The following is a 13,498-nucleotide window of genomic DNA, read 5'->3' as shown; positions in this document are numbered from 1 at the left end:
GGGGGGTGCACACCCCATGTTAGTGACGGGAGATCAACCAAGACAATGTCGCCACTACCCCCTTCTGTCGCTCTTACAAGGCCACATGCTAAGGCTCCAGAGCAACTTCCCAGCCCCTCCAGTGCCCAGGTTTAATGTGTCAGTAGAGGCTTTGTTCTTAAGGGAACAGGTCCCCAAGAGTCCCTGCATTATCAGGCTCCTTACCGCTGCCATCAGAGCGGAGTGCAGGAGTGATGCTGATGACAGCTTGCAAGGATGTGTCTGAAGCAGCAGATGGATGGGCATGATGTCCAGAGAAATCCACGACCTAGAGGCCATACGGTCACATTTGCCCCATGTTCTTTGTCTTGCCCCCTCTCATTCAGCATCTCATCTGGTGATTATTCTTTGAGAAGAAATTGGAGGGTAGAGATGGGAGCCGGGAGTCAGGCAAGGGAAAAGCTCTGAATTCCAGGGCCCTGGGCAGGAGTTTGGAAAGAAACGTGTTAGTCTGCTCGCCTCGGAATGTGCTGAGGGGACCTCTTCTCACGCCCACGTGTGCCCAGCATGAAAGGGCTGCTTTCTGCCCAAGTTGTTTAATCAGATTTATCGTTGAGGTTAGATGGGAAGTGGCCCCAAGCCATAGCGTTGGTTAGTAGATAGTGGCAATTAGAAAGGAGGCATGAGAGATCAAATCTCTGCCTTGCAGAGATGTGACTAATACAAGCCCATGACCTGTTGAACTAATTAATTTTTATTCTAACTGCTTTTTATTTTTTGAGTTTTTTATTTCATGGGCAATTGAGGATGAATAAGGCCCACAAGAGGCTGGCTCTACAAGACGAGGGCTTCTTGTTCTTCTCCTGGTAAAGAATTTCTTCCAGTATCCTCTGGTGTGCTGAGTGAATACACTGCTGCTCGGGAGTGAGGCAACTAGTCCAGGAGGCTTAGTGATGTGAGGGGGCCAGCTGGCAGCCACATCAGAGAGTCCTCATCTAGGGAACTTCTTATTGATATTCCAGTGTGTTCCTCTGGGTGCCAGCAAGCACTTGTGGGGGTGCACAGCTTACCTACCCTGACCTATAACCACCTCCTGTTCACAGTATGTCAACCCGGCTTTTGAAAGGATGATGGGCTACCACAAAGGCGAGCTGCTGGGGAAAGAGCTCGCCGAGCTGCCCAAAAGTGATAAGAACCGGGCAGACCTTCTCGACACCATCAACACGTGCATCAAGAAAGGCAAGGTGGGTGAAACAGGCAGATCTGCAAACCCCTCCTGGTGCCTTTTTTCCCTGTGAGTTCTAGGTGTCATGTCTTTAAGATGAGCTTCTTTCCTAACAGGATAACTAAGTGAAAGATCTCTTAGGTTTGCAAAGTAAGTCCATTTTGGGGTTAATTTTGGACACCAAATGAATCTGGTACTTAGGATGATACAGAATCTAATGGGTTTGCATAAGGAGAGTTTATCCTTTGGGTGACTGTATGCCCCTGTCATTGCTGCAGTATCATTCCTACCTCTGAGCAGAGTGCCACCCAGGCAGCTGTCACGTTTTTAGTGTGTCCAGTGTTGGGGTGACTCGAAGTATGTCATATCAGTATTTACATAGGGCCCAATTCTTGGTCAGTTTCCCTTTTTCTGTTCTCTTTCCTCATCACAGTTGGGTAGAGACCTATAGCTCATTCTCCCTGTCATGTCAGTTTGTGCAGCTGCTGAAGGCAGGGCTGTCAGGGCCGTCAGCAACTTTCCCCAAGCCCTTCCCTCCAAAGGAGGAGTGTGGCTCCTATTGCTGGACCTCCTGATGCATTTTCTTTTAAGCATGCAGAATGCTTTCTCAGATTATTTCTCTCATCTTGCTTTCTCTGATGTGAAGTAGTTACATAAGTACTGTATTCTTTTAATTGGGGACCACTTTTTAGGAATAAAATAAGTTTGGGTTTATATGACAGGCAACATTGATTTTTTACAAATAAGAGCAGTGAGCTGAAAATGGAAGTGGGACATTATCAAGTACTCTAAAAAAATTTTTGTCAGGAGAGTGACCCCAGTGTACATACCAGTTAGCTGCCCTTGGGAGAGAGGAGGCAAGAAAAGGCTGTAGAGAAATTCAGATTCTGATTTATTCCCTCCCTCCTAGAAATAGTGGAGGTGCCAGAGGATCCCCCTTGAGGACACCAGGTTCTTTGTCCCAGCTGGTTCCCTGGGTCCAGAGGCAGCAAGAATGTTCATACTCTCCTTTGCTTGATTGATGGAAATTGCTAGGCGCCAGACTAATCCCAGAGAAGTCTTAATAGGATGCTCTGTAGGAGAGTCAGATGATAGGTTTCAAGGAAAAATTAAGAGATAGGAATTTAGAACCACATTCTCCACTTCCTAATGTGGGCAAATCAGTTAGAATCTCTGAGCCTTGGCTTACTTATCTATAAACTAAGGATGATAATATCAAGCTCAGAGGTTGCCGTGAAGATTTTAAGGGAGACCCTGTAACAATACCTTGACCTGGTGCTGCTACACCCATAGGACTGAGAGTGGAAACTCAACCCACTCATCAGCTTGGACACTGGAAGGCCAGTCTGGAGATGGACATGTTGATCTTTGGGGTCTTTGTGCACGGTGTCCACGAGTCTTAGGTAGTAATGGGTGCAATGGATGCAATGATAGAGCGGTGTTTTTGGAATGGTATTGCTTAACTTGACAAGACCCTCTGTAGAAGTAGCTGTAAACTTTGATGGAAGGATTTTAAGAGCTCTCTTTGTCTATGTAGGAGTGGCAGGGGGTTTACTATGCCAGACGGAAATCCGGGGACAGCATCCAACAGCATGTGAAGATCACCCCAGTGATTGGCCAAGGAGGGTGAGAGTGAATTTCTTTTTTTTTTTTTTTTTTTTTTTTTTTTTTTTTTTTTGAGAGTGAATTTCTTGATCCGTTTTAGTTGAAGGGTTCCTTCTTTAGAAGGGTTCAATAGGCATTTGGGTTTGCTTATTGAAATGCCAGTGTAAGCATTAGACCCACCAATATGGTGGGTTGGGTTGTACGTAGTATATGCCGGGGACAATTCCATGCGGCTGCCAACAGCTCCCAGACATGGCTTCCCCTCCCCTTCTCTTCTACTGTTTATAGGCTTTACAAAGCATCTCCCCAGCTGCCCACCTTCACTGGGTCACCTGTGGTTCCATCATCCCCACTGACCTCTGTGTTTAGGCTTTCCCCTGTTATAAAAACAACAAAACATCAGGGCTCACTGGCCTCAGTCCTGCACTGGAAGTCAGTCTACTCTCCTTGAGGCACTGGCTCTGTAGTGGTTTTCTCCGGGCTGGCTCTGGGTTTGTTCCACAAGGCAGAGAGCACGCTGGAGGTCACAGTTACATAGGGAAAGGGGTGTTTGACCACAGGCTGAGGTGATCTGATTTCATTTAATCTCTGATTATCAGACAAGACTATTTAAGAAGGTAAATACATAATTTCTTTTCCTTCTCCCAGTTAAATTTTGTGAGAGGGTTTACAAAGCCAAACAGGATCCCCAGACAAGAGGTCACTGAGGAGCCTTTAGTAAACTGGCTTGAAGGTCAACATTAGCTTCATAGCATGGATTATAAGAGACCTACACTGTTGTGTGATGTTTTGTCAGGCCAGTAACCAGAGTGGAGAGTCTTGCCTATGACTCTTATGACTACCTGAGTTCTTTCCAAATTGTTGGGTGGTTAACAGACACACACACACACACACACACACACACACACACACACAATGTAAATTGAGCAAAATGCTTATATTTCATTTCCTCTCCAATTTTACTTGTTTATTAAGACTTGAAATTGTTAACCCTTGGTCCAGAGACCATACTGTCTTGTATTTTCTGCCATTTAGGTTCCCTCTGGGTGGTGGGGCCCTGGCAGGCCTGACAAGGGTTATGAGCATAGACAGAGACCTTCTGCATCCCCGTGGCTTGGCCATTTCCACCAGCAGTCCGTGCTCAGTGCCATGATGGCTGTCACATTGGTATTATCATCATCCTTAGACCATCTTCTCAGAAAACTTGAGCTAAGATTGACTGTGTGTGTGACCAGAATTCTTAGGTAACCAAGGCAGAGGAGATACTATTGCTTGGTAATTTCTGTCAGAATGAATTTTTCTGATCTTCCTGATTTTACAGATAAGAGAGAAGTTCTTCTGTCTAGACACAGTGCTATTTTTCTCCCACTTGTAGGCAGTGCACTATCAGAGGAAATTCTTATTAAGAGTAGGTAAATCTTACCTCTTCCTGTTTAGTGAAGCTCATTACAGAATAACCAGAATTTTCTATGCTCTCTTCAGAGTCTTCCAGAGAAAATTGAATCAAAGGAAGAGAGACAGAGGAGACTCTTGGCTCTTCCTATATAATCTCACAGAGTTCTCTGGAATTCCTGGCTCCACCGTCAGTAGAAAATCTACCTTAAAGTGATTTTTGTGCAGGGCTGAGGCAGCGATAGTCTTTTTCTGGTCTCCCTTGTGGTCACGAGCAAGATTGTAGGCTGTTTTGGGATTCTGTCCATAACCTTGAAATAAGACGAGTTTTCTCTGCCTGAAAAATACTGTCATTGTGATGACCATGCCGTCAAAGGATATGAAATATTAATGTAAGAACAGCGACTGTGTAATCTGGTCATTGTCCAAATGAGTCTTCTGCTTTTTTATAAGCTGTAAAATTATTAGTGTCAGCAAAATTAAAACAAATTTTATCAGGAGTAGCATTTCATCCTATTGCTGAAGATAGCTAGGAGACAAGCTTCAGGAATCTGTTGCAAAATGAAATACCCATTAGGAAAGTGTTTCTGAGCCAACTGTGACTAAAAGAGAAGCATAGCTTCTCAAGGCATGTGTGGGCTGTGTATGAAAAATGGGTTTTCTGTAGAGTAGGTTTTGTTTGAAATTTTAATCTGCCCTAGCATGGACCCTGGGTTTGCTTCAAGAAATTCTGTTGATGTTTTCATTTGCTGACTTGTTGAATCATCTCCTATCTGACTCACTAATAACTGATAATTTATGTTATTAGGAAAATTAGGCATTTTGTCTCCCTCAAGAAACTGTGTTGTACCACTGACAATAATAAGCAGGTATGGTATTCAGTTTCCTTCCTTTGCTTTGTCAGCTTGACCCCGCATTACATTCTCACCACTGTTACCTGCTTGTCTTTCTCCATAGCTCACTGTAGTTGTCCGTTTAGGAGGTTTATGGCAAAATTAGGCTCCTTTGACAAACAGTTAAAAAAAATTTCCTGCAAGCTTTTGCTGCTTTATTAGTAGTGCACATAAGTTATGATTTAGCTTCTGGCTATGCAACTAAAAACTAATATATTTTATGAGACCATAAAATTCTTCTTCCATACAAAGATGTTCTGTATTTTTCTATCTTAATTTCTTAAGCAAATGAAAAGCCTATATGTATTTGAGCATTTCATGCATACAAATTCATATCAAAAACAATCATTTCAAGTTAGTAAAAATTAACATTGTGAGCGCTGTTTGTTTGTACCATTATATCATGTACAACAACAATACATTACAATCTTGTCTTCAGGAGTAACAGAATTTCAATAAGTTGCTATACTTAAGAACTTTTAAAGATAGTTTTATCACAGGGAGAAATATTGATATTGGTACATATGTATTTTAAGTTATACTTTTAATACTGAATTATGTGTATTTTCACTCATACTTAAAAGTTTATTGGTTGAAAAGTAAGTGAAGAAACATAATTACCGGTGACCTGTGTTCGAAAATACAAAATATAGCCTTTGATGTAGATGGAGATTTTAAAAGAAGAGATAATACCTTGAAAGGATATGAAGGTCTTTGGGGCCTAATAAATTTTAGGGGAACAGATTGGGGACTTGGAAAGTGTGGGCTCAGATGGTGGAGGCTGGCCAGGCAATGAGAGAAACTGCCCCCCGCCCTCTGCCTTGAGTATGCAGCTCCCATGGGGAGGCGGGCCTGGGTACAGTGAGCTGTGCAGGACTTTCAGCTGGTGTCTCAGCCCATCAGAGGTACCCATGTCCCCATACCTTTTTTTTTTTTTTAATAATGATTTGATACTGGTAAATATTGTAAAATGATCACACAAAAGTCAGGTTAACATGTATCACCAGACATAATTACAAAATTTTTTCTTGTGGTGAGATCTTTTGAAGCCTATTCTCTTAGCAACTCTCAAGTTTACATTACAGTGTTAGCAATAGTCACTGTGCTCTACATTATATCCCCATGACTTAATTATTTCATAAGTGGAAGTGTGTACTTTTGACCCCCTTCACCCCCACCCCCACCCCCACCCCATCTCTAGCAACTAGCCTGTTCTCTGTATCTGTATGTTTGGTGTTCTTTTTGTTTTCAGCTATGCATGGAAGTGATACAATATGGTATTGTCTTTCTCTGTCTATCCTTAGCACAATGACCTCAAGGTCCATCCATGTTGCAGCAAATAGCAAGTTTCCTTCTTTCTGATGACTAATAATACTCCATTGTATATATATTCCACGTTTTCTTTATCCATTCATCCGTCAGTGGACACAGGTTGTTTCTGCCTTGGCTATTGTAAACCACGGTGTAGTGAACATAGGAATGCATATATTCTTTCAAGTTAGTGTTTTCATTTCCCTTGGATAAATGTCCAGGAGTAAATTGCTATAACATATGGTAGTTCCATTTTTAATTTTTTGAAGAACCTCCATAGTGCATGTGCCAATATGCATTCCTACCAACAGTGCATGGGGGTTCCTTTTTCTCTGCATCTTAGCCCACACTTGTCATTTCGTATCTTTTTGATACTAACCATTCTAACAGCGGTGAGTCAATAACTCCTTGTGTTTTTTATTTATATTGTCCTGATGACTAGTGATGTTGAATGTTTTTGCATGTACCTCCTGGCCATTTTTAATTCTTCTTTGAAAAAGTGTCTATTCAGATCTTCTGCCTATTTTTGAGTCAGATTTTTTTTTTGTTTTGCTATTGAGTTATGGGAGTTCTCTATATATTTTGGCTATTAATGCTTAACCTGATATGATTTGCAAATATTTTCTCCCATTTGATAGGTTGCCTTTTTGCTTTGTTGATGGTTTCCCTTGGTGCACAGAAACTTTTTAACTTGGTAGTCTCAATTGTTTATCTTTCTTTTGCATTTGCTTTTGTGTCCTGTCCAAAAAATCATAGCCAAGACTGATATCAGGGAGCTTAGCCTCTGTGTTTTCTTCTTGGAGTGTAATTTTTTCAGATATTACATATGTTCAAATATTTCACCCATTTTGAGTTGATTTTTATTTTTTATTTTTTTAAATTATTTTATTTATTTATGATAGGCACACAGTGAGAGAGAGAGAGAGAGGCAGAGACACAGGCAGAGGGAGAAGCAGGCTCCATGCACCGGGAGCCCGACATGGGATTTGATACCGGGTCTCCAGGATCGTGCCCTGGGCCAAAGGCAGGCGCCAAACCACTGCGCCACCCAGGGATCCCCTGAGTTGATTTTTATATATATTCTAAGATAACTGCTCAGTTTCATTCTTTGGCATGTGACTGTCAAGTTTGCCCAGTACCATTTATTGAACAGACTATACCTTCTCCATTGTATATTGTTGGCTTCTTATAAATTAATTGACCATATATATCTGGGTTTATTTCTGGGCTCTCTATTCTGATCCATTGATCTATGTGTATGTTTTTATACTAACACCATACTGTTTGGATTACTATAGCTTTGTGATGTAGTTTAAAATCAGGGAGCATGGGGACACCTAGGTGGCTCAGTGGTTGAGTGTCTGCCTTTGGCTCGGGGTGTGATCCCAGAGTCCCAGGATGGAGTCCCACATCAGGCTCCCTGCATGGAGCCTGCTTCTCCCTCTGCCTGTGTCTCTGCCTCTCTCTCTTTCTCTCTCTGTGTCTCTCGTGAATAAGTAAATAAAATCTCAAAAAAAAAAAATCAGGGAGTGTGATGCCTCTGGCTTTATTATTCTTCAAGATTGATTTGGCTATTCAAGCGAAATATTCTAGAATAGCAAAGGGAATCATGCTTTTTCTTAAGATTTAGTACAACATAAAATGCCTCTCTCAACACTGAGAATTTCATCTAGAATCAGAAAGTTTTCATTTAATATCACCATCACATAGAAAGGCAAGTCCTTGGAGACCTCTGGGAAAGGAAAGGAATTGACCTGCATAGAGAAAATAAATTCTCTCAACAACCAAGCTCACACATTCTGGGGGGAAGGATGAGGTCTACATGAAAGATGACATAGATGGAGGGAGAGGTGTAGGACATCCTGGTGGCTCGTTAGAGACAGCCTCCTGAACCCAAGCAGGGCCAGCCAGCCTATCATGGGCCGTGAAGCTACCATGCAGAGTGCAGACCCACCTAGGCTCATTCATGCTCATGCCAGAAATGAGCCAAGTACAGTCCATGTCCAAAATCAAGCAGAGCCTTTGCCTACCAACCTAGGTTTGCTCTCCCTCCTTCCTCTCTTTATCAGTCAGTCGATCCCCAGTCTCCTTGTCACCAGACTCCTGCAACCATGTGAGCCCAAATTCTGCTTATCCTTCACGGTCCATCCCAAGGAATGTCAAGTGCCATGCCCCTCCTGAAGCCCCTGAGTACCTTCTTTGCTGTGTATCACCTGCACTGTTATCATGGCTCTTTGTGTGCCTAACTGCCCTCTCCTCTCCGGTGGGGTCACCAGGGTGTCCTTGTCTTTGTGAGCCTATCCTGCCTGGTGCATAGTAAGTCCTGCAGCTGTTGGTTAGCCTGAATGGAATTCAATGTCAAGTTCCTGGCTTCCTGCCACTTTCAAACCCTCTCTGCTTCACAGAGAAAAGAGGCAATCCCTTCGTATATGACTTGGGGATACAGAAATCACAGGGCCACCTCTTTTCTGATGCTCTAAATAGAAACGTCTTTATTGCTGTGAATTAGCTGCTGTTCTGAGAAGAGTGGAAACGCAGAGCTCGGATACCCTGAGCCATTGACGTCACCTAATGGTGCAGCACAGGCCTGGAGAGACACTTAGATTTTCCAATAACAAAGAATTTTTATGTCTCTGGCTAGCCACAGTGTTTTTCCTCCTCATCTAAGGAGGCTGAAGTGAATGGTGATGGGTCTGTGACGGGAAGGGCTCCCCAGGGGGTGGGAGCAGCCTGTCTGAAGGCGGTTCTGGCCCTGCTGCTTTCTGGAGGTTAGCCTTGACGTCAAGAGCCGCCCATGGGTTTGCATTTTAACAAGGAATGAAATTGCAAGCCAGGGTGCTATCTTCTGGTGGTGCTTGTCATCAGCAAGGACCCCCGTTCCTGTGTGAGCCCTGTAGCTTGTTGCCAAGGGGCTGGAAGTGCTCAGTGAGGTTTGTTGGCTGTAAACAGCATCTACCCTTATACAGCACACTCTTGCTCCCCAAATGCGTTTTAAACACATGAGCTGGAGCCAGGGCTGGTCTCTGCCCCAGAAGCTGTGGGGGTTCCAGACAGATAAACTGTACTAGAGTACAGTGCAGGGGGAGGTATGACCCAAGAGCAGGTGAAGCACAGATGCAGGACCAAAGGAGACTGGCTAGAATTTTTTTTAGGTGTCTTCTAGGATGAGGGGCAACAAAACTACACCCTCCAGGGCAAATATGGTCTGTTTTATATGGAAAGTTTTAGAGGAATATAGCCACTCTTTGTTATGTTGTGGTCGCTTTCCCACTACAATGGCACAGAAGTTACCACAGACACTATGTGGCCTATAAAGCCTAAGATATTTACTCTCTAGCCCTTCATAGGAAAAGCTTGCCAGCCCCATTTCTAGAGGATAATTTTCTCTTTGGACGACCCCCTTTCCTAGGCTGGGGACAATCTGTCTGGTATCCCAGCAATGATCCCCTTCATGCACACATTTCTTTGGGCCCTTTGCCTTCCTGCCACCCCTGTGCCCTGGTGCAGAGCCTGTCTCAACCCGTTTATATGAATAAGACATGAGGACCTATTCCCATAAGACTTCTGCCTTTTCATGAGGTCTAAATCCAAATCTGAATGCATGACTCAAAGTGGAATTTTAGGGACCTGCTACCATGGTCCAGGGGTCAAGCTCGTATAGGGAAAGGAGACTTCTAGGATCCTGCTTTCACACTAGCTTCTGCTAAGCTGGCTGGCCAAAGCAGAGAGGCCTCAGCCCTGGTGTCCCTACAGTGCCCACCTTTGGTGCTTCCCCCATTCTCGCTTTTTCCTCCAAGCCTTGGCCATGAGAATATGGAGAGCACAGCCCTCCCAAAAGCCAGCATGCCAGTGGCAGGCGTGGGGCCTGGCAGAGACTATGGGAAGCCAGCAGGCAAAAGGGTGGCAGTGCAGCTGGGAGTGTTGTGTCCTTTGGTTGGCTCACCTGGTCTCTTTTCTCCTGGATGGATAGCTCATAGGTCATGGAGAAGACTTCGAGAGGTGTAGAGGTTGCCTGTCCAGTAAGAGGAGGTTGTTTGTTTTGGAGAAGTCAGGGAGCACAGACACCCATGAACAGCTCCAGAAAATATTCCCTGTTCCTTCGAGTTACAGCAGAGGAAGGTCCGTGACCAGGCTCAGAGGAGGCACGCTGCTTTCTGGCTAATCAAGGTTGCAAGACAAACCTGGGTGAGAATGGAATAAGAGCAGCAGTCTGACCTGCCTTTTGCACAGGGCTTTTCAGATCCGGGGGGTGGGGAAGTGGGGAAATACCTGATTTTGGAATTCCCCTTACAACCTCTACATCCTCATTTCAGGAAGAAAAGTTATTTCAGCAATGAAAAAACAGGGAAGGACATAATCTCTGAAGGAGTAGCTATTGAACTTGAGTAAATTTGGCTTATTGGAAAAAAAATTTTTTTTTTCTATTGCAGACTGATGGGAGCATTGTCACAGCCTAACATCAGCATGGGGATGGACATTTGGGGGTCATTGCTTTATTTTTCTAAAAGATTCATCTGTTTAGAGAGAGTGGTGGTGAGGGAGAGAGAAAGCTGACTCCGCGCTAGGTGCGCCTGACATGGACTTGACGCAGGGCTTGACCTCATGACCCTGAGATCATAACCTGAGCTGAAATGAAGAGTTGGATGCTTAGCTGACTGAGCCACCCAGGCGCACCTGGGGATCGTTACTTTAAAAGCACTTTCACCTATATAACTTGTTTTAGAATAGTAGGGGCCGAAATGGGAGCTGAATTGTCCAAGTTTGCTGTGATGGAAACTTGCTTTGAGATCAAGTTTTGGAGGTTCATTCATATTTTCTTTTATAGTATGCTATTTAATCGTGAAACTATAAAGATTAGGGAAAAATAGAACCTACTACAGTAATAATGCATATGACTAAGCCTGCCAGAAGTGCCTAAAACAAGATACAAAGGCTATAGAGTGGCAGGGAGTAAGAAAGGAAAAAGAACAGGTCTTCAGTTTCGTGAAGGGTTCATGTGGGGAAGGAGGGCCTGGGTCCTGATGAAGGCAAAAACAGTGGGAAGTTTTAAGGAATAAGATTAGACTTAACATTGGGAAGAATTATTAGAATGGACAAGGCCTCTACAAAGTTTGTGGGTACTGACTGAGTCCATCACTAAGGGAGATATTCAAATAGAACCAGTCTGAGCATTCAGTAGGAAAAGCTGTCTGGAGAGGTCACCCACTGGCCAGAAATGCAACTAGATCAGTGGTTCTCCAAGTGTGGCTCCCCAGAGCAGCAGCAGCCCTAGGAATCTGCTGGAATTGTGAAGTCATACCTACAGAATTGAAACTCCATGGTTGGGCCTAGGTGATCTGTTTTAAGAAGCCCTCCATGTGATTCTGACTCACTCTGAAGTTGAAGAGCTACTGGACAAGATGAATGGCTGCCAGACTCTGATACTATGAGCTCTGGTCACTGGTTCATGGATAGGGTCTGTTCTGGGTTCAATTTAGTCAGAAAAGATTTTTTTTTAACTCCTGGCCATCCATTCCTCCCCTCCTGAGTATGGGGCCCCAGACCCACACTGCTCAGGATGCCGCATTGCAGAGGACCCCCAGCTCTCCTCCAGCCATGCCCAGCCTATGCCCTAGACCCACCTGTCCAGTCGTGAAATGTGGCTAGTTAGAGGTGTGCATGTAAACTACATGCTCAAATTCAGAGACTTAGTATGAAAAAGAATGTAAATTATCTCATTAAAGGTATTGTACACTTCTATTGATGACATGTGATAGTATCTTACCTATATTGTGCCTAAAATATTATTAAAATTAATTTTGCCTGTTTCTACTTTTTAATTAGGGTGCTAGAAAATTTAAAATTACACATGTGGTTTACATTTGTGGCTCACAGAGTATTTCTGTTGGGCAACTGGTCTAGCCCTTCCTTCCCCTGTCAAATCTTACCCTGAATCCCACTTCCCTTGTTCAGGTGACAGGGGTCAACGAGCCATGCATATAGTCTAGTTTGTGCCAGTGAGCCAGCAGCAGACAGCCTCCCGTGGGATGAAGCTGTGATCTGCTCCCCAGGCCCCTAAGAATGCTTTCCCTATTATGGGAGGAGGATCTGCACTTGAGCAGACCTTTAGGGAGCATTTTTATTTGGGGAGATGTGGGGCACCTTTCATGAATTCTCAAACTGCAGCAGAAAGTTAGCTTTCTCTGTTAGAGCTCTTGGGTGTACAACAGGAGACCTGGGTGTCTTGCTCACTGGCAGCTTCCTGCCCCTGCCCCCAGGCCCATTCCCATTTCCCAGCCCCAAACTGGCCTTCTCATGGACCATCCTTGCTCTTCCCTATCCCAAGGCTTCTGCTCTCTCCACATTTGCCAACTTCTGTTCCCCCTAAGCCTTTCCATCCTGATAGGTGGCTTGACCTATAAGCGTTTCATGATTTTTGGACTCCTCCTCCCAGGTGTGGCCGAACACGGTCCTTGATAATAAGACAGTCTAATAGCTCATGGCATTCTATATAATGGTGCAGGCAGCAAGGGGAGACAGGCACACAGGAATCACATGATGATTTCTGCTCATTGCTAGTCCCTGGTGATACAAATATTTGTATTTGTCCCAAATGCCCAATATTTGAGATCCATCTCATATTTTTAATGGTATCAACTGTTTACAGCTTCGTTGTCCTTTAGAATTCAATCCAATTTCTCCTCTCTTCAAGAAGACTTTCAGAACCTGCCAGCCATGTCTCCCCTGCACCTGCCATGAGGTGACAGTGATGCTTCTCTTCTGTGTCACCTGTTGGACTATTTTTTTTAAAAGATTTATTTATTTATTTATGATAGACAAAGACAGAGAGAGAGAGAGAGAGAGAGAGAGGCAGAGACACAGGAGGAGAGAGAGAAGCAGGCTCCATGCCAGAAGCCTGACGTGGGACTCGATCCTGGGACTCCAGGATCGCACCCCGGGCCAAAGGCAGGCACCAAACCGCTGAGCCACCCAGGGATCCCCACCTGTTGGACTATTAATCTTCACCTGGTTTGGATCAGTTCTCACCTTGGGGCAGGGACCCCACTGTTTGTGCTCAGGAGCATAGGAAATTAAACATGAAGCTTCTGTGTCC

General features: G+C 44.2%; 1 protein-coding gene across 7 annotated transcripts in view; it reads left to right on the top strand.

Annotated features, from left to right (window-relative positions):
* The window catches only part of PDE8B (phosphodiesterase 8B), a 265,665-nt gene that overhangs the window by 159,390 nt on the left and 92,777 nt on the right, over positions 1-13,498 (top strand). For 6 of the 7 annotated variants that reach the window (XM_035714326.2, XM_035714325.2, XM_035714324.2 and 3 more), the window contains exons 8-10: positions 1,083-1,223; positions 2,742-2,830; positions 5,010-5,070. In XM_035714326.2, the coding sequence (XP_035570219.1) occupies positions 1,083-1,223; positions 2,742-2,830; positions 5,010-5,070 (291 nt within the window). The remainder of the gene's footprint in view (positions 1-1,082; positions 1,224-2,741; positions 2,831-5,009; positions 5,071-13,498) is intronic. The other variant, XM_025437148.3, reaches the window with a different exon arrangement.

Source organism: Canis lupus, chromosome 3 (genome assembly GCF_003254725.2).
Source record: "Canis lupus dingo isolate Sandy chromosome 3, ASM325472v2, whole genome shotgun sequence".
Taxonomy (NCBI): Eukaryota; Metazoa; Chordata; class Mammalia; order Carnivora; family Canidae; genus Canis; species Canis lupus.
This window is presented reverse-complemented; position numbering and strand designations above follow the sequence as displayed.